This window comes from Falco rusticolus, chromosome 18 (assembly GCF_015220075.1).
Source record: "Falco rusticolus isolate bFalRus1 chromosome 18, bFalRus1.pri, whole genome shotgun sequence".
NCBI classification, from domain to species: domain Eukaryota; kingdom Metazoa; phylum Chordata; class Aves; order Falconiformes; family Falconidae; genus Falco; species Falco rusticolus.
Genome location: NC_051204.1, coordinates 5,827,449 through 5,847,395, shown reverse-complemented (window position 1 = coordinate 5,847,395; position 19,947 = coordinate 5,827,449). Strand labels below are relative to the sequence as shown.

The 19,947-nt window shown below is 51.9% G+C and overlaps 1 protein-coding gene across 1 annotated transcript in view; it reads right to left on the bottom strand.

Moving 5' to 3' along the window:
- Positions 1-3,560: 3,560 nt before the first annotated feature.
- The window catches only part of WNT3 (Wnt family member 3), a 35,679-nt gene continuing 19,292 nt past the window's right edge, over positions 3,561-19,947 (bottom strand). Inside the window, exons 2-4 of the mRNA XM_037411204.1 lie at positions 11,604-11,845; positions 5,165-5,430; positions 3,561-4,051 (exon numbers count right to left, since the gene is read on the bottom strand). Of these exons, the coding sequence (XP_037267101.1) occupies positions 3,572-4,051; positions 5,165-5,430; positions 11,604-11,845 (988 nt within the window). The 3' untranslated portion in view covers positions 3,561-3,571. The remainder of the gene's footprint in view (positions 4,052-5,164; positions 5,431-11,603; positions 11,846-19,947) is intronic.

Genomic DNA, 19,947 nt, shown 5'->3' with positions numbered 1-19,947 from the left:
TTTCCTGCAGGTGACAGATGAGAATGACTCCTGGTAGCACCTTCCCACCACATCTCTACGACGCGCTGTCTGGGCAAGAGCATCTTCATAATGAGAACGCTATTACTTTAAACGGTAAGGGCCGAATCCTTCATCCCCTTCCTTACCCTGCTGCAGCTTTTTTCTGAACCTTCCAGAAATGCAACTGTGTCTAAAATGGAGTCAGTAACCAAAAAGCGTGTTTCAAAGTGTTGGGATGGGTTTGGCGGGGATGGAGGGCAGGGCGGTGGGGAGAGGCTTGGGCTGACGGCCAGCCAGAGATAGCTTCCACTCATGAAGCTGTTCAGCTCAAAACGCCGTGTGAGCCTGGACTGTTTGGTCGTCCGGTTTGTTAGCGACGATGGTGGGTGCTTGTGTAACTTCGGAGGTGTCGCTGCTGCCCTCTGGTAGAAGGTGGCACAAGCAGCGCGATGTTTCAGGCAGCACTCGGCAAGAAGGCCGATGTAATTGCTTTGTGTGCACGTTGGGGATCAGTGGAGAAACAGAGTGTCATTTAGGTTGGAAAAGACCTGTGAGATCACCAGGTCTGACCGTTAACCCAGCACAGCCAAGTCCATCACTAAACCGTGTCCCCAAGCACCACGTCTATGTGGTTTTTAAAGACCCGCAGGGATGGTGTCCCCACCACCTCCCTGGGCAGCCGGTTCCGGTGCTTGGCCACCCTTTTGGTGAAGAAATTTTTCCCGACACCCAATCTAAACCTCCCCTGGCACAACCTGAGGCTGCTCCCTCTTGTCCTGTCCCTTGTTACCTGGGAGCAGAGACCGACCCCCCTGCCTGCAGCCCCCTGCCAGGCAGCTGTAGGGAGCGATCAGGTCCCCCCTGAGCCCCCTCCTCTCCGGGCTGAACACCCCCAGCTGCTCCTTTGTGAGACTTGTTGGGGTTTTTTTACCCTTCAGATAGCTATATTTGAGGCCAGTACCGTGAAAAACTGTGCGCTTCAAAGCATTGTTAACATACGGAAGATGTTGCAGAAATGCCCATGAAATTATTTGTGGACGGGAGATGTTTTTATATGCGAAAATTTACATCTGGGTCTGTCCAAAGCATTGGAAGGTGGTTCAGTGACAGCGAGTGCACTGGTGGGGGCAGATGTGAAGGCTACAGCCTGTTCGGTTCAGTAATCTGTGGTGTATGCGCACTGTGCGTTGGCGCTCTATAAATAACAATCTTAGTATTTGGCTGTAAAATCTCCTCTCTTTGCTACATTTACCATCCGTCCTCTTGCATTCGTGTGACTTATGGCTGTGCATAAGTAGCTGAATGATGAGCCACCGCTCCCGTAGCCATTCAGCAGGACCTCAAGGACCTTCAGAGGCAAACCACACAAGCTGGCGAGGGCATCTTTTTGGGTTTTTTACCTTCTCTTTAATGACGTACCACAAAAAAAATGCAAGTTGAAATATATTTTTCTCCAAATATATATATTTATATAATATATAATCTTAGTTAACTCAAGTATATACATTGTATAATAAATAATGCTTATAAAAAGACAAATTTTCTGAATATAAAATAAAAAAAAAATCGACCTCTACAACTTTATACAAAACTTTGGATACAGCAGATTGATGGAAAAAGATCTTCCATTCAGTGCTAGAATACCTGGCTACAGTAAAATAATTACAAGGCAATAAATGTTCTATTTAATATTAAATACCTTTTCTTGATTAAAAAAACAAACAAACAAACAAAAAAGGGATTTTTTTTTTTAAAGTCAGATACTTGGGAGTCTTTCCAGACACAGAATTTAATATATACTTTTAAATAGAATGCATATCAGAAGACGGCTTATTTCTGGATCGGGGAGGTTTCTTAGAGCTCTGCTGTGATCTTTAATTTTAGAAAGCGGATGCCTCATGGGCTGCACGAACCCAGGAGCTCTTCATCATGCTCAGCAAAGGAGGGACCGAGAATTTTGCTCAGATTCTCTCCAGCTGGAGGTACGAGTGACATGGCCGTATCCTGTGCTCCACGTGAGGGGCCTGTCACCCATGTTATTGCTCTTTGCAGTGCCCTGTACTGCTCTTTCCCATGGACGAAAAAGTGAGTGCAGCAGAAGACACAGCTTTACCGGTTTGGATGTATTTCTGTGTAAAATCGCTGATGCATGAGAAGTGCTGTTGGTACGTGGTTATCGGTCCTCATTGTCAGTGGAGGAGCCCACCAGGGTGGAGAGAATATTTTTTTAATTTCAAAGGTCAGTGTGTCCTGAAAACATGAACCCAGAACGAGGGGGCATGTGGTCAAGGAGGGGGATGTGGCCTGGGGAGCAGGTGGAAGGATGAACGCTGATTCTTCTGCACTGAGATGGGTCGTGGGATGTGTGTGGCTACACCTGGGGCCCAAATCCCTGCTGACGGCACGGGGCCTCTGTGCTTGATGTGGGCCCTTTGTGAAGGATTAGCTGCTGACTTGAGAAATCCAACGGGAAGGAAAAGGTCTGCCTGGGATCGTGCTGTTGGGTAAAGGTTTCCCTTCCCCGTCCACCCTTGCCTCTCTCGCTGGATGGTTTAAGCACGTTTGTCTGATGGGGGGAGGCTGATGAGATGGCTTGAACAGGAACTTCTTGTCGTGGCTTCTCTCCCCGTCTGTTACTGATGCTCAGAGCTGCTGTAGCAGCTGGCTTGGCGGGTACCCGTCGCCAGGGAAATGCTCTGAGCTCTCTCTGGGATATAAATCATGTTAGGGAACACTTAGTAAATAGGTGCATCAACTGGGTGGATCTGCCCAGATCCGTAACAATCTTGGGCAGCTGCACGGCGAGGAGGCTGCCGGAGTAGTGCTGCGTCTGCCTGCGCTCCGCTGGTGCCCTGGGCTCTGCTTCCCTGCCATCCTCGGGGCGATTCTAGGAGCTGATCTGGAGCTATGGGGAGTGGGGAGGGCAAAGGGGAGGTGAAGGGAGAGACTGGCTGTAAGGCTCCGTTGGCGTGCTCCAACAGGTTTGTTTCTCCAACTTCATCTCCTTGGAGCGGCAGGGAAGGAACGTGGCTGGTGTGGGGAGCTGGCTCCTGCTCACCACAGCTGCTGGGACCAGGATGGCCATGCCAGCAGGCAGAGGAGCCTGTATTTGCTCACTTTTCACTGTGTAAAATTGATTTCCACCTCAACCCCCTGTATTAGCATCTACATGGGCCAGACCTCTGGAGGAGGACAGAGCCGAAGCTCTGTGCGTGCTGTGCTGGCAGCGCAGTGACCGGTGTGCCATGCCTCGCTTGGGCTCCTGCTATCCCTGCTCCTCCCCAGGCCGCCTGCCATGCCAAACAGCCTGAGAGAAGTCAGCAGGTCAGTGACGTGCCGTGTCTGCCGTGCCAGGTCCAGCCTCGGGCTGCCGTGTGTGGGTGGGATGCCGGAAGCCTCTGCGGCGCTGGTGCTGGCTGTGTGAGGGTGTCTGCCCTGGCCACGGGCATCCAGATTTTTTTGTGCCATCCTCTGAAGCGTGAGGCCACCACGTGGGGGCTGGTCACAGGGTTGATGGACCCCTTGGCCCTACTCTGGAGCAACCTCCCATCAGCTGGAGACCTACCTGCGTTTACTTGCAAGTGTGGACGTCGTAGACACGTATGCACTCCTGGCAGCTCACATAGCAGCACCAGTGGAAGATGCAGTGACACTTCTCCTTCCGCTTCTCAGTCCTGGTGTTGTGGCCACGACCGCAGCACAGCAGATCGCAACCGTCAATCCCGTGGGAGGTGACATTGCATGTTCTGTCCCTGGTCCCAAAGGAGCCCGTCTCTGGGTTTGGCTCACAAAAATTGGGGGAGTTCTCATAGTAGACCAGATCCCGCTCCGTTGGCGGCTTGAAAAGAGCATACTTGGCCCTAAGAGTTTCTACCCATCCCCGAGATTCTCGGTGCTTTTCAACCACCATCTCAGAGGCGCTGTCGTATTTATCCTTCAGGTAGTCACCAATGGCCCGAAAATCGGGCTGGGCCCACCAGCAGGTCTTGACCTCGCAGCTTCCCGAGAGACCGTGGCACTTACACTTCAGGTGCATGTGGTCCAGGATGGTCTGTCCGGGGGAGAGAGAACGAGGTGGTCAGCAGCAGTTTATGATGCCCAGCGCTTGCTTTCAGCCACGTGCCCTCACTACCTGGATGTAAATGTCTGATCTGAGCTTGGTCTGGGAAGCGCAGGCCAGTTGTAAATGCAGGGGGGCTTCGGGGTGTGGCGGAACCATCTCTAGCCAGACCCAGTGCCAGAAGAACACGACTGAGGTGGGCAGCTGCTCTAACCACCCTTCCAACCCAATCTCATCTAATGCCAAGGTCTGATCCCTTCAGCGGGGCCCTCCCTGTTGAGTGTGTGGGCAATCGGAGCCCACGGAATTTGCAGGTTGGAGGATGTCTCCCACACGTGGATGCAGACTGATCCCCTCTTCCTAACTTTGCTGACAACCCTCCGTTTTATGGCCCAAGTCCGTTTGCACTAGCAAGTAAATGAACTCGTGAATCTAAGGACATGGTGCTTTCCCTTCCCCAGCAACCTCCTCTGTGCCTGAGCAAAATAATCACTGATTTTTGTTAAAGTTACTAGAGTTTGTGGTGATTTTTTTACAGGAGGCTGTCAGTTGTTAACAAGTTCAAGCTTCTACCCTTCCACTGCTGCCGTATGGAAAAGGGGCATCTGGTGTTTGCTTCAGGCGCTGTTTGAAAGGTCTTGCTGCGACCTGGTTACAGTGCGCTGGGTTTGCAAATGACCTGGAGCGGGCGGTGGCCCAGGTATCTGCTGGCAGCAAGAACAGAGTAAGAGTATTTCAGTTGGAAGGGACCGATGACTGTCACCTCGTCCCACAAATCACCGGGCAGGGCACTGTTGGAAGGGGGAGCGTGCAGGAAGGAGAGCTTGGGAGGAGAGTCCCCTTTGCTGTTGACCTGGGTGCTTGGGCGGTTGGGTTGGGTTTGTACGTGCTGCCTGGGGAGATGTTTGAGCTGGAAGCAAGGCATGGTTTAGCAATTCTTAACCCCCACCCGTCTGTTTGTTGAGAGTGGAAATGCTGTGGCCTGGAAAATAATCCTAGAAAGCTCCCGCCCGGGCATTGTGGGGGCCCCGTTACCTCGGGGGAGCCACGCTGGGCTGTCCACACAGGCGTGGATGACCGGCTCCGGACCCACCAGGCACTCACCGTCCTGCCAGCCTCATTGTTGTGTCTGTTCATGGCCGAGCGGGCGTCCGGCCGGTTCTCTCGGGCATCTGCGAATTCGCGGGACACCAGCACACCAAAGTCGGCATCCTCGCTGCATCCCCCCCATTTCCAGCCATCTCCTGGAGGTCCTTTGTGATGGGAGTCACAGCCGCAGATCGTGGACGTGCCCTCGGCGCAGGAGCGGGTTACGGCAAAGGCCACCCCTGCCGACGCGATGGCGTGGACGAAGGCAGATTCTCGCGTGGCTGGGAATAGACAGAGAATGGGATTATCAGTCAACATAACACTTCTGTTTTCCTGCCCAACCTCCTTCAGCATCATCTCATTAAAAAGCAAAAAGTTATTAATTTTTTAATGAAGACTTTTTGGATCAGGTGCTGCTGGCGTCGCCTTTGGAAGTGGGCGGGCAGGGGTGGGTGAGTCTGCTGGCTCAGACCAGCGATGACCGTGGAGACCATCCCCTCTTCCAGAGCAGAAGCCGTGAACAGTCTTCTCAGCTGCCCCATGCGTCCCTCACCTGCTCGTGCCTCGTGCCCTGGGGAAGCCTTCGTTGCAGCAGGTCTTGCTCCTTGGCCTGCAGTCTCCTCCACGGAGGTGGGCCCTGGCTTCCAAAAATCGGGCATCTCAGGCTGAGCTGATTTCAGGCCATGCAGGCAATGATAGAGGCAGCTCACGGGTATGTGCCAACTGCCGAAACGCGCATCTGTCCTCTGCTGCAGCGTGGGGAGCTTGGATCCAAGTGCCAAACGTGATCCTGACCCAGAGCTGCTCTCTCTGCCGGTGGCACCGTGCTGTGGTTTTCACTTTCTTTTAATTCAGACTCTTCCCTCCTTGCCCTTCCCACCTCCAATATGCCAGCAGAGATCCAGCCTCTACCTACAGAGGTTTTCCTTGGGTATCTTCTCGCCAGCAGCTTACACTGGGACCAGTGGGGGCTACGAGCCACTGGCTGAAGATCACTGCTCCAACTGGAGTGTTTCAGCCTGACAAAGGCTATTTGGGTGGCCTATGATCTAAAGCAGATCAGATTAGAGAGCTAGTGAGCCCTTCTGGCCTCAGACCAGGACAGCTCGGGGGCAGAGGGGGAGGACACGAGCCACTCTCCTTGCTGATGTGCCTTTGCTTTCCGTCCTGGGGAGGGGGTGAAAAGCGTTGGGCGCGGGGTGGAGAGTCGTGGCACGTTCTGTAGGTCTGTGAGTCCCTGCACAGGGCGCGGATGCCAGGGCAGGAGCTGAGCCGGGGCTGGCACTGCTATGGCTGGGCAGAGGCACGATGCAGGCCACCCTGGGGGGGCTGCACCCCTCTGCAGCTGCCCCCCAGCACCCCATGTCTGCCCAGCGCGCTCTCTGCGCGGTGCCGGGGCGGGGGGCAGCGAGCTGCACACACAAACGCCTTGCCTTGAAATTCTCCCCCGGGTCTGGGCGAGGAGCCGGGAGAATTTCCCAGAGATGAAATGTGGGAGCAGCGTTCCCAGAACCAGGGGAGGGGCTGGCGAGGGAGGATTAGAGCCGTCTTGACAGTGCACCACTGCGACTGTCTCCCAGCCAGGCCCGTTACCTGCTGGGACACTCAATTTGCCATTGTTCCCGCGGTGTCACACTGTATTACCAGCATAATGCAGAATGTTTCCGCCGGCCAGCGTACCCACGGCACAGAGCACTGGCATTCCCCAGGAGCACCTCGTAGCAACGGGGCAATGTTCCCCTGTCCTGCCGTCACCCTCCAATCCCGCCAGCCCGGCTGGGAAATCCCTATTGATGGCGCTCCCCAGCCCCCCGCCACCGGATCAGAATGGCTAAAGGGCGTGTGAATGCTGCAGCGATTTGAAATGACTGCGGCGCTGGGATGGTATCGCTCGCCCTGCCTCACAGTAGGGGAGGAAGCTTAGCTCTTTCTCATCGGTATAAGCTTATTTTTCTCTCTCCCTCTCTCCTTTCCCTCCCCCTCCCTTTAAGCTGCTGAGTTTATATCAAGACGGCCCCTGATCCCACACACCCCTGTTTAGATGCAAATGACTGCAAGTGTCATGGCTGAGAAAAGCCATGGGTTATCTCGGTGCGGGTCTGCCTTTTCACAGTTCGTGTCAGGGGCTTAGCCGAGCACACAAGGACCCCCAAAGGCAGCCCAGGCCCAGCTGCCTGTCCTGCACCTGGCCCCGCTGCCGTCACGCTCCTGGCAGCCATGCACCACGAGATGCTGCGCAGGCTGGTGCTGCTGGCAAGAGGCTGGGACCCGAGCAGGGCGGAGGGGGACCCTTCTGAGAGCCAGCGGCGTCTTCCCGGAGAAGGAGACTGAGTGAAGGGCGGCTGCGGTGTGAGGAGGCGGCAGGGGAAGAGTGGTTCCCCCACCACCTCAGACGTGGGGAAACGTATGAGCTGGCTAAGGCTCCTGCAGATCCAGCCCTGCCTGTGGCTCAGAGACCTCTTCCCTGTCCCAGGAGTTGGTCTGCAGACGCCTGTGGGGTCTTCCTGCCTCGTGCGCTCTTTCTGGGTGCTGTGCTTTAACCAAAGTGGTGGACTTTATCCCCAACCAGAGAACGGCCATCACTCGTCCTCCCGGAGCAGCAGCGACTCACCTGGCTGTTGGCTCAGCCTTGGCTTTGGGGCAGGACTTGGCTGGAAGAGATATTGGCTTTTAGTAGGAACTGACCTTATTTTAAAAAGAAAAAGGAAGGAGAAGAGAGAGGGGGAAAAGCAGGTTTTTCTTCCCTCCTTGTCTCAGACTGCACACCTGCAGTATAAATCATCTCAGGGAATTTGCTTGTAAAAACATGATCTTACCCCATGTTTTGGGGTTGGTTTTTGGTTGTTGGTTTTTTTGTTTTTTTTTCTTAGCCCAGGTTAAAAAAAAAAAGACATGCAAAAAAGAAAACTTACAGGAAGATAATCAGTGGCCCTAGGAAACCAAAGCCTCGCCAGCTACGGCTGCCACAGGTTTTATGGCAAAAACCTCATGAGGCTGAACTTTGAGTAGAGGCCGTGGGAGGAAACTGGGTCGGTCGAGGCAGAGCCTCAGCCAGGGTCGGTGTTCAGCAGCTCCCGACAGGAGCACTTCAGCTCCCCGGGGCTTTCGCTGTGCTGCCTTCGCTGTTTATCGCTTTGCCATGAATTTGAAGCCACGCAAGAGACTGTGAAAGGAGAGACTGTAGTCATATGGTGACGGGGGGAAGAGAAATGGGATGGGGATGTGATGGGAGGCTGTGGGAAGGCCTGGGGGCAGGAATCCCTTGGACTGTTTCAGGGAGGGATGCCCTGTGCTTCCACACTGATACCAGTGCTTGTCGCCTGGATGATGTGCCCAGGAGGAACCGGGAGAGGCTTGAACACGGGTGCCACGGGAGGCTCTGCCCAGCTGAACCACCACAAATGGCTCCGCTGTTTTCCCACACCGCGTTGCACTTCAGACTAAGCTCTCCTTGAATGGAAGCAACTGTGATTAACATTTTTGCAGCTCCTTTAAAATGAAATTATCCTCAATTTCCTTTCAGGCTCTATTAGAAATTATTTTCTGTGCTATTGTAGGGAGAACTACACCTTTGAAGTTTTTTTCCAAAATAGCTTAAATCTATCTAAGGGAGCAGTAGAGGAGATTAACCTAAATGTTGCTCTTTGATACTTAAGAGGTGACTTCATCCAGGTAGTTATCCTGGCTTAAATCCTGGCTATTTGGGGCTTAGTGTTTAATGTATATTGGCCTAATGCACAATGCAAGCTGCAAGAGTGATTGTCGTCTTCGTTTGAGTCCTAGTTTGTGGGGCTGCACCCCTCCATGTGTCCTGGAAGTCAACAAGCAGGGAACGCAGCAACAGCTGCCACAGACGCTCAGGGCTGGGCCAGATGTCAAAAAATGCAGCCAACGCTGATCGTGGATCTGTGTTCCGGGTTATGGGCTCAAAACTTTTGATTTCTGTTGTTGCTGCATCTAAGGAAGGTGGGACAACAGCCTGGAGAAGGCGATGCTATGAAGGCAACAGAAGTGTCCAGTAACCCTATCCACAGCCCCCTCGGCAATGAGCGGCGTTGGTCCCCGGGCTCATCACGGCTAACGAGATCTACTGGGGCAGGACAAAAGCCTTTTGGTTGCCCACGTTCTCTCTTCCTTCAGCTGAGAAAGCAGTGGCTGAAAGGTGGAGTACTCACGCTGCAGACTGGGAAGCGCAAAGGCTTTCGTAGCATCACTCATTGCTGCGTAGATGGGATGAGTCCCCTCCCGTCTCTGCCGTTAATTTTCAAGGCAGCAGTGAAAAGACATTAACACATTTAAAAAATGTAAATAATAACCACAATCAAATGGGTTGGACTTTGATGTATCACAGTTTGCAGATGATACTGTTTATTTTTAACTGTTCTACTTACAGGTTAGTGAGACATGGGAATAATATATTTTTCAAGATAATTGCCTGGCAGTACTGTCTGGGAGACTATTGATGCATCATGCTTTGATTGGGAAAGTTGTATAACAAATGTGTTCGGTAATTTTCCCCCATCTGTCAGAAGGGTTTCAGAGCTACGGATGATATTTTACTTTGTCAGCTTGAGTGCATGGAAATGTTGAGGCATGTCCACACATGAGGTTTTGCTGTAGTCCCCGCAGCCGAAAGAATCTTAAAATATTCTTCATAAATTCAAAGTTCAGTTTGCTCATTATGGGGAGGATGGTTCAAATCCAGTTTTTAAGTTGACAGAAATGGTGGTGATAGATTTTCAGTGCCTGAATGCTCTAACAGTTCTTTCACGGTGTGTTTAAAATTTTTATGATAGATTTTAAGAAAATTAAAACTTTCTGATCTTGTAAGCGATGAAGTTTAGGACATGCTTTTATTAGGGAGCAAGTAACAGTGTGGCAAGCCTCGATGACAAGTTACTTGATAGTAAATAGAGCAGCTACCCCAAAAACAGAGGCGAGTTGACTCTCTTGGTCCCTATTAACTCTATTTTATATATTTTTATATATATATATAATCTCTGTTATATATATATTATATATATAACCCTATTATATCTCTAATATGACTTCACAAACCTGATTTCTGCAAAGAATTGCACTTTAACCCAAATGAGTAATTTTCACATACTATGGATGTTTCAGGAAACTGTACCGTTATTGGAAGGCTGAAACTTGAAAAAAATACCATGAACTGTTTATATGCAGAATATTATAGCTTTATAAGAAGGATTCACCAGGACATATGCACACTCTAGGAGACTATTGGGAAATACTCTAATGTCCTGGCTTTCAGCCCTAATTTCTCCAATTTCTTAAAGGCTGTACCATAGGATTCCCGTTTCCAAACTGTCACTGGGAAGAATAATTTATTTTCAATAACAGGCTTCCCTGGGCTGCAGAGACTCAGTGCATGCCCATGCCCATGAAGCCAGGCTTTGGAGATGGTTTTGGCTGTGACAGCAAGACGTTACCTGTGGGTGTCCCTTGTGCCAAACTCCACCTGGAGTCAACAAAATCCACGGGATGGGGTAGGAAGGAGAGAACAGGAGTTTTTTATCCACCTTTTGGTTCAGTTTCATGGGATGCTAAGGGCTTGGTTTGCTAACTGGTCATCTGAGATGTGGGATTATCTGGCACCCGAGTCCTGCACAGCACCCTCCTTTCAGGCCATATTTGACTGCAGGCTGGTGGTGCTGGCGCCCAGCTGGCTTGGGGCCCAGCATCGCCCTTTTCCCCTTGTCATGCCCAGGCTGTGACCTCACTGGACATCCCACTTTATTGTGCCTCATCAACGCGCTTCCAGTGTACCTGATCCATGCCAGTGGGTCTAGGAAGGTGGTCTTTCAGGAGGAGGTATGAAGAATAGCACGCATGCGTGTTTGGGGAGAGAAAATGCATTTATTCTCCCTCTTTTTGTTCCCAGCCCTGACTTTTGGAGCTCATCTGTGAAAAGATGTTCAGCTAAGCCTGATCAGGACCATGGATTTCAACCATGGCTTCTCACTGGTGGGGAGACTTCCTCCTACTGGCCTCCTGGGGTAGGCAGTGGGCTTCAAAGGGATTGCCTTGACCCCAAGGAATTTGACCCCAACCCCTGTCCTTTCTGCTGGACCTTGTTGTTTGGAAGCGCTGCTGTGTGCCCTGTGCAGGGATGATGGAGCCCATGATTCCAGAACATGTGAACATGCATGGGGCTGGACCTTCCCCTTCCTGTACCTTATCCTACCTGACCTTAGTGATTGCTTGTGGGACGGGCACAGACCCCCTCCCTCATCATCCCTTTTGATGTAACACACCGAAAATACTGGAAAAAAGAAATTGGAGAAATTAGGGTTGAAGGCTAGGACATCAGGCTCTTCCCCCAGTGTGTTCTTAGTAGGACATTCGTGGTGCACCCAAAAGCCAAGTATGTGACAGCTCAACCCACCCTGGTGAACACGTTCCCCTGCAGCTCCCCAGCTTTGCTGTTTACCTTTGTCCAGGACCGGCCCGAAGATGGCCAGGCTGTCATCGATGGTGGTGCAGTTCCAGCGGCGGCCCCGGAACTGGTGCTGGCACTCCTGGATGCCCAGTTTCACCCCTTCGGCCACGCTGGGCATGATCTCAATGTAGTTGCGGCAGAAGCGGAGCTGCTTGGGGACAAGGCCGGGGATGGAGCCGCAGAGGATGGGCTGGGACCCCAGGGAGCTGTACTGCTGACCTAGCGCAAGGGACCTGCAAGGGACAGAGAACAGTGTGAGAGTTGGGGAACCAGCTGGCCCTCATGGTCCTGCCCCCATCACCATCCCCAGGGGAATCTGATGAGCCAAGGTGAACCAATTTCAGGGAGACAAAGTACTGAAAAGCAGGGATTTCCTAAGAAAACAAGGGACTTCCTACTGAATAGCACTGATGGGGAAAAGGGCTTTCACATCTGAAGCTCCCTGGTCCTTTGCAGGCACAGAGGGACTCAGCTGCCTACGCGGAGGCACCAGGAGCCATGCGGTGTACTCCCAAGCATCCGAGACATCCCCGGGTGGCTGGTCGATCTCACAAAGGACCTGCAGGGAGCTGTGTCCAGGGGGGGGGCAATGCCTGGAGGCTGGGGAATACCCTGGGGTGTCTCAGCTGTCAGGAGACACTGAGCTTCTGAATTGCGACCAAGGTGGGAAGCGTCCTGTCCAATGCCGAATCCATCAGCAGAGGGATCGCTGTTTGCTGTTCTGGGGTCGGGCATGTCAACGCCACGTGCCCCAGGCTGTCTTACCACGTGCAGGTGGTCCCAGCAGAGAGCGAACCACCACAGTTCCACCCTGACAGACGTCAGCCTCCAGCTGCGGCTGTGAGTCGGGCAGGTGTGCTAGCTCGTGGCCAAGGTGCCAGAGCGGCTTCGCGCTTCCCGCTCCCACCAAGCGCCGTCTGATGGTGAGGAGCTCAGCCCCGCTGGGAAGACTGGTCAGCTCCAAGAAACAGGAAACAGATGTGAACAACCTTAGCTTCATTCTCCATCCAGTGAGGCCAGTACCGTGGTGAACAGGCAGGACAGCACGTTGCATTTCTCCAGGCACCCCCTCTGGCAGGCAGATGCCACTCGCAGGGGGTCGGCACGCTGCAAGGGGCTTTCTCCTGCCCGGGTTTGCACGGCGGTGGAAGGGAAGTTCATACTCAGTGTCAGGATTTGCGGAGCTGTGCCTGCAGCAGCGGTTTCTCACAGAGGTGGTGGTAGAGGGTTGGCCTGGTGCGCTGGCCATGAGCTCCACGCCACGTCACGCAGGTTAGCTCTGTTGTAGCTCACCAGTGTGAAACCTGGACCAGTTTTTCATCTGGGTGAGCAGTTTGATCCCCTCAGGGCGCCTGCAGAAGGCAGCAGTGCATCGAGAGTAAGGGCTGGGGCTTCTGAGTAGAAAGTTCTGAGGACCCAGCCTCCCAATCAACCACAGACTCAGTCAAATCCCTTCTTTAAACTCCTGAGGCATCTCACAACAGACTTCCCTGCCTGGAAGGCCTGACGGGAGATGTGCAGTCAGTTTTGGCCCATCCGTTTTGAGGCTGGAATGGTGATCTGTTGCGTGAGAGAGGCCCCTGGGGAGGCTGGAGGCTGCTCTTGGTTGCATGTGGTCGTGCACCCAGCTGGTGAGGTCGCTTGCCCACATACAGGAATCCATCTGCTTCTGATGACCTGTTCCAAGCTTTCCCACCTTTCCTTTCCTTCCTCTTTCGCAAGGTCTCCATCATTCCCAAGTGCCTGCTCTAAATTGTCCTTGACGATGGCTGAGAGCACTTTCCCTCCAGTCATCACCTAATCTTTGTTCTCATGTCAATGAACTTGTGATTTCCCCACTGCTGATCCTTCTTAGACAGACATAAAAAATCTCATTCTTCTTGGCCCACCATCCCCATCTCCCCAGAAGTCCTGGGAAGGCACACAGGTCAGGGCACTGTGGCTAAGGTGCCGCAGCTCTGCTCTAACCTCCCGGGTCCCATTGGCTGATGATTTCTCTATATAGTGGCTGAGATGTGAAGATGAAACAAAACCCATTTGAAATCCAGATCTGAGATCCCAGGGGCACGTCTTGGCTCTGCATGGCTCTAACGTAAATACCACAAGAGCTCATGGGGAGGAAGCAAACACATTAGGAAAGGAAGTGTCACAGGGTGAATTTGGGATAGATGGAGGACATGGATAATTTTTAAAGCACAATCCACAACTCCAAGACTGGCAGCTGTGGGAGCGACAGACCCTACATGTCTTGCTTTTGATGCTAGCGCCCTTCCTTGCTGCCTGAGCCTACGTTTCTCTAGCTCCCATCACGTCAAAGGGGAATAGTCGTTTCATACCCCTGCTCCGCTTTCCCCAGCTTTCCCCACAGAAGGTGACAGATGCATTTTCCCAGCATTAGCGCACAAGCCAGACATTTTGCAGGCTCAAGGGCAGGAGCCATAAAAGCCAGACAGCTCTGCTGGGCTGGGAGACTCCCTTTCATCGCTGTGTGTACACGTGTGAGCAGACAGATGTGCACATAAAGGTAGGCTTTTGTGTGTGTGCGTGCGAGTGCAGTGCACAACACAAGGAGCATGAGTGCCTATGGCAAACGCATGGGAAATCCCTTTTCTCTTTCTCTGCTTAATCCCTTAAATCTCTCAGGAGTCCCGACACTGTCTGTCAGGCCAGGGACTCCTTTTGTTCCCATCTGATAGTGCTAGACATAGCAGAGCCGTGGATCCAGCAGTCCCGAGTTGACACTCTGTGGTTCCTATCGGTGTGGGACAAGCTTTTGAAGCCCGGGGAGTAAATGGTCTTGTGCAGATCCTCTCTCTGCAATTACTGGCAGGTATATCCTTGCATCCTTGAAGAGCTGACTCATGTCTTCCCATTGCCTCAGCATGGAAGATGCTGTGCCCACCCTCTCAATGTCATTCTTCCTACAGAGATGGCCAGCAAACTCATCTTCTACTTGGGCTACGGGTTAGAAAGACACATGGTATCAAGAAAAATCAGACCTAGCAGTATTTGAAAGTAGCAGGATCTGGCCAGATGAGAACTGTGCCAAAGCATATGAAAAGGAGTTTTTACGATGAGCACTATGGAAAGTTTCCTGCTGGCAGGAGCAAAAGCTGCTAGGACATTTCTTCTTTCCTCTCTGCAGAAGAATGGAAGCTGCATCGCTTGGAGCGCTCAGGACTGGACTGCACGGGCTGTCTGTCCGAGCTGGGTCAGACCAGCCAAAGACAAACCTTGGTGAGCCACTTCTGCAGAACAGGAGGATTGAAGCCCTTGCTGGGGGTGATGCCCCGCCTGGCTGCTGTCTGGGAAGAAAGAAGCTTCTTGGAACAAGATGTGTTCATCCTCTGCTGTGTGTGCAGGGCACGGTGAAGGCTGACCCAAAGGGTTTGCTCACATGTTTCACATTCCAGTTTCACGATTTAAAAAAAAAAAAAAAAAGGAAAGTGAATTGCCAGGGGGGGACCAGCTTCCTGGGAAACAACCTGCTGTGTTTACCCCTTTCCCTTTCTCCCAAATCCCATAAGCCTGTTGCCACCTTTAGTGAGTCCTGGGAGCCCAGCTGGACTGACAGGAACCCTTTTTTCCCCTGTCTCAGCCCTGGAAAATATTGTCATTTGTGTGAGGGCTGTACTACAGCCTTCAATGAGCTCCAAAGTGGGGCAGCATCTGTGCTTGCTGTCGCTGCCCGAGGTCAGCATCGCAGCTTTTTACTTGAAATGCAGGGAGAAAACTTCTGGGACGTGCTGCTATGGGAGTGTTTTCTAGCTGTAAACTCAGCAACTGAAAGCAGATGAATCTGAAAAGCAATTTTTCTTTTTTCCCCACTATACTGAGGACAACACCAGCCCTGTGGCAGCTGGGCAGGAGAGCTCTGGCTGTAGAGCTGCATGTCTCCATGGATGCGTCTCGTGCCATGGAGCTGGGCACACCCTGCATTGCCGCTTTCCCTTGCCTCTCCTGAGGGATCACCCACACAAATGTAGAGATGCTATAGAGCTCCAGTACCTTGCTGTGCCATTTCCCTTGACAAAATTGTTAGAAAGAGCTTGTATTTTCATCCCGGGAGCCTCCAGCGCAGAAATCCACGGCTGGCAGCACTGCACGGAGGATGCTGCTGGCTGTGGCGACTCTGGCGATGGAGGCAGGTCACAGCAACTGCTGTGCCTGTGGGACAGGCAGGTTAGTCAGCACCACACGCTCACACACTCAGAGTTCCTTCAGCTCCCTCCTGCCCCGGAGCCAGAGCAGACCCGTGCAAAGAGCCAGCTCTCCTCAGGGCTCTGCCATGGCTGGGGGGCCACCGCATGTCACCTTCTCTCTTTGTCTCAGCGTCAATGAAATAACAACTACTCATCCTCAATGCCTTGAGAGCCATGGCTAGCGACGCTCCCTGAGGGCTCCAAGGACCCAGTAGCAATGAGGTTCTTTTAAACCATGATATTTCCTCCCACAGCAGCTCGGGTCGCTGCAGCATAACGTTACAAGGCAGACGTCCGTGCCCTCTGTTTTGTTAATGCCCCATATCAATCTCTGCGATTCTTGTAACGAACTGGGAAAACTATGAATCAGCAGGAGAAAACCAGGTCACGGTTCAGATCTTGTTTGCTACCCGCTGTCTTGGAGAAAACCTTTGTCTGCCTGGAGGGTTTTTTATTGTACTATTTTTAGACATATTTGGCATTTTCCAATTCTGGGCCACGCTGTGCTTAAAATGGGCAATTGTACAGGCTGGCGTACCACTGCTTTACAGCGCGGAGTGGCCCAGGGGTGACACATTGAAAGGCGCATTGGGAGCCAGGAGTTTTCATGCTGGCTCTTTCTCTTCATTTAGTGCTGGATAAGCCCTTCCCAGCTCCCACCAATTTTGCCCTTTCCCCCTTTTTAGCAGAGGCATCATCACACGTTTGCTTTTCAGGTAGGTAAAGGGCTGTGCAAAATCACTGCAAGCAGAGGTGCGTGATGAATAAAACCTTTCAGGAGAGCCAGACCCTGCTGGCTTTTGTTACGGTACATTTTGAACCGTCTAGTTCAGCCTGATGCAACGCTCCAAGAGTTGTTACCAAGTGGCCGGCATTCATTTTGAGCTCAGAGATGGGGAATCTCGCCCCAGCCCTGACAGAGGTGCCCTTAGACACAAAGTGCCTCCAGCTGCTAACGCTGTTCTGCTGTCTGGCCTTTGAGGGGGTATTGTGTCTGGTATAATATTCATATCTTTTAATTCTTGTAATTTGCTGACTGCAGCTCTTTGTGAACAGGGTAAGACACAAATACTTGGGTTTGTCTGAAGATCAAGAGCAGCAAGAGGGAAATTTTTGCAAGTCAAAGCATGCAATATATATGCACATATGAGCTTGAGAAATGCCAGGTCTTGACTGAATATGGAGAACAGAAAAAAAAGATGACAGAATTCAAATAAGAAACATTGCAGTTTACTAGAGAACGGGACAGCTTTAATGAATCCCACGCCTTTGCTCATAAATCACCCCCCATTTAACCTCTACTGAACGTGTCCTGAGTTGTGAGCTTTTCTGTAGAGCGGGCACTTGTGTCCTGCTATGAGACACCACCGATACCACAGACTCTCCACCAAACCTTGCAATCACTGGTGGCCTCCGCAAAACAGACAGGAATGTCATATTTTTAAAAAAGGGGTTCAACTGCCTAAGCATTAGAGGCTGATCCCCCAGGCAAGGGCAAGTCCCAAGGGAAGGAGCGTGGACGTAGGGTTTTTCTGTATTACTGCCCTGGAAAGTCTACAGGCTTTACACAACGGTGTGATGTGACCTCCTGAACAAGAGAGCATTTTTTTTTTTCCCAGCTGGTGTGTTTGAAAATTCCCTCATTAAATAGCATGTATGAACTGTGTGATCTGCACAGAACTCAGCAGCCCACAAGGCCAGATTCTGCCCAGTTAAGATTCTCCCTTAATTTATTCACACCTAAGGGCTAGAAGCCTTTCTAAAACCTCACAAAGGCAGAAGTTCACCTAGGAATCACTCCCAAACCTGCGGCTGCTTAGCAATAGGTTAAGCGTCCCTGAGAGCTCTCCCAGAGGGACAGCTCAGGGTATTTCAATTCCCTTCGGTCCTGGGTGATTTTTATTTATTTATTGCCTGTGCAGCCTGGTGGTGCCTCCCTCCATGGGCTGTGTCCCCTACACCTGCAGAGCCCTCTTCCAGCAACCTCTTCTAGGAGGACTTGATCCTTCCTCCAAGCACCACGGGACAGGGAGACGTCCACAGTGGTGGGGACCACAGGAGGAACCTGCAAAGGTGGCCAGCCTGCGCGGGTTGGGAGCGCATAGCACCAGCTGGTCAGAAATTTGGCAACCTGCTCCGTTCACAGAGAAGTGTTGTGTTTCCAGAGGGAAACAAGGAGAAAGCAGTTAATGAATGGCTCCTCCACTCCGTGTACGAGGGCTGGGCAGCGTGTTCCCTGCCTACAATCCCAGCTGAAGGGAGAGGGGCCATTAATGCATGAGCTTTGCTTTTGAGATATCAGAATGATGAATGATTTCTCAGGTATTCCTAAAAAATGAATGCTACAAAAAACCACCGAAGAGGATGCTGTTTAGGGCCTGAGGAACCAGAGGGAGAGGCTAGTGTTGTTTCTTTTAACTTCCAATCAATGCTGATGTTGAAGTAACTATCGAAACACATCCAAGGCTAAAATCTGCATTAAGTCAAATGAAAAGCCCCGTATCTGCACACAGGGGAAGCTGTTCTTTGTAAACAAAGATATTTTTTTGTGTTGGCTAGATACCAGATCATCTGCTTATTCTGGGTTGATAATCTCATTTCCCTATGACCTATCACTGCAGGCAAGGAGGCAGCAGGGTGCAATAAAGCCATTCTCACAAGTGATGGTGCACCACCAAAGGAACACGTGGCAACGGGCACTGGTTTAGGGGCCTCTCAAAGTGTGGCAAGGTTCACTGTTTCAGTCAAGAAGGAATTGAAAGCCCTCTGGTAGCCCGCTGTGACTCCTGCTGCGTGCAGCGTGTGGGCAGGTTGGTGCTGGAGGCTGCAGCAGCCGATCCCTCTGACCTCGCCCCTGGGCTTGCTGTGAGCAGGTTCCCACTCCCCCCATCAACTGTGTTGTTTGGAACCGGTGTCCAAACAATGACATATCTTCTGCAAGAGATGGAGGGATTGGGTCCTGCTAAGTGTGAAGAACTGTCAGATCGCAGGGAAGCACCAGTGAAGTGGGGACTGTCATCTGCTGATGTTACGTCAATGGAAAACTGGTGCTGGGAAAGCCTGAGCTGCAGAACACGGGCTCAAGCCCCTGGGATCTGCTGACAGAGACAGAGGAGGACAAACAAACTCCTCAGTGTGGTCTGTGTCCTAGGAGCTACTGCCGCTTCTTGGGAAGTGATGCCGTGCACGCTGGATGATCTGGGTGATGAGATGGGTGCAAGGGCCAGGACATGCTGGGTGCTGTTACCCAGAGTCAGGATTTCAGAAAACATGGATTTCTTAAACTTTCCTCCTAACCTGAGTGTGACAGACACTGAATTGACAGTACCTCCCGTTCTCCCTCTCACTGGGAACAAGTTCACTTCTCCACTTCAAACTCCCAGTGGCTGTTTGAAGCCACTTGAAGATTTCCTGGGTAACTGGTGGGGAAAAGCAGGCACCCATGGGGCACAGTTCATCTAGTCCATATGGAGGTACCACACTCTGGGAGAGCTCCATGGAGAACTAGGGAAGGACTGCTCAGATGAGGTCCCATGAACCTGCCCTGGAGTCCCAGGCAGTGCAGTGCGCATGGGCTTTGCTGGGTGAAGGCCAAGGAGAGAGAATGACCAAGGGCTGACCTCCAAGGTCTGACCGAGGGCAAAAGGTTTGCGGTGAGATTTTTGCCATGTCAACTGAATTAAATCTTCTTGTTTTATTCCTTTTTCCCCTCCCTTACCTCCTTTTGTCCTGTGGGCATGGCACGAGCTGCACTCCTACGTATGAACTTGCCACCCATCACCCACATCCTGCATCCATTCTGCCGCTATTTTGCACAGTTTTTACAGTACAGGTTGCGACGGGGCTGCAATAAAACAAAACGGGATGTCTCACCTGCCCTCCCTACACAAGACCCAGGTGTTCCCCCGCCCCTGACTTTAGAGTTTTGGGTTTGCTGAGTTAGCGTTCTGATGATTTAGCAAGTCAAATTGTTTTTGGCTTTGATCAAAAGAGATGCCAGACCTGACACCAGTGAATGGGTGGAGTGGTGCTCGGCAGGGGGGACCAGGTGCTGGCAAAGGGAAGAGAGGTGGAGCAGTAGGCCTGCCCCTTCTGAGAGGGGGAGACTGTTAGATAGACTTTGCTGTATCGGG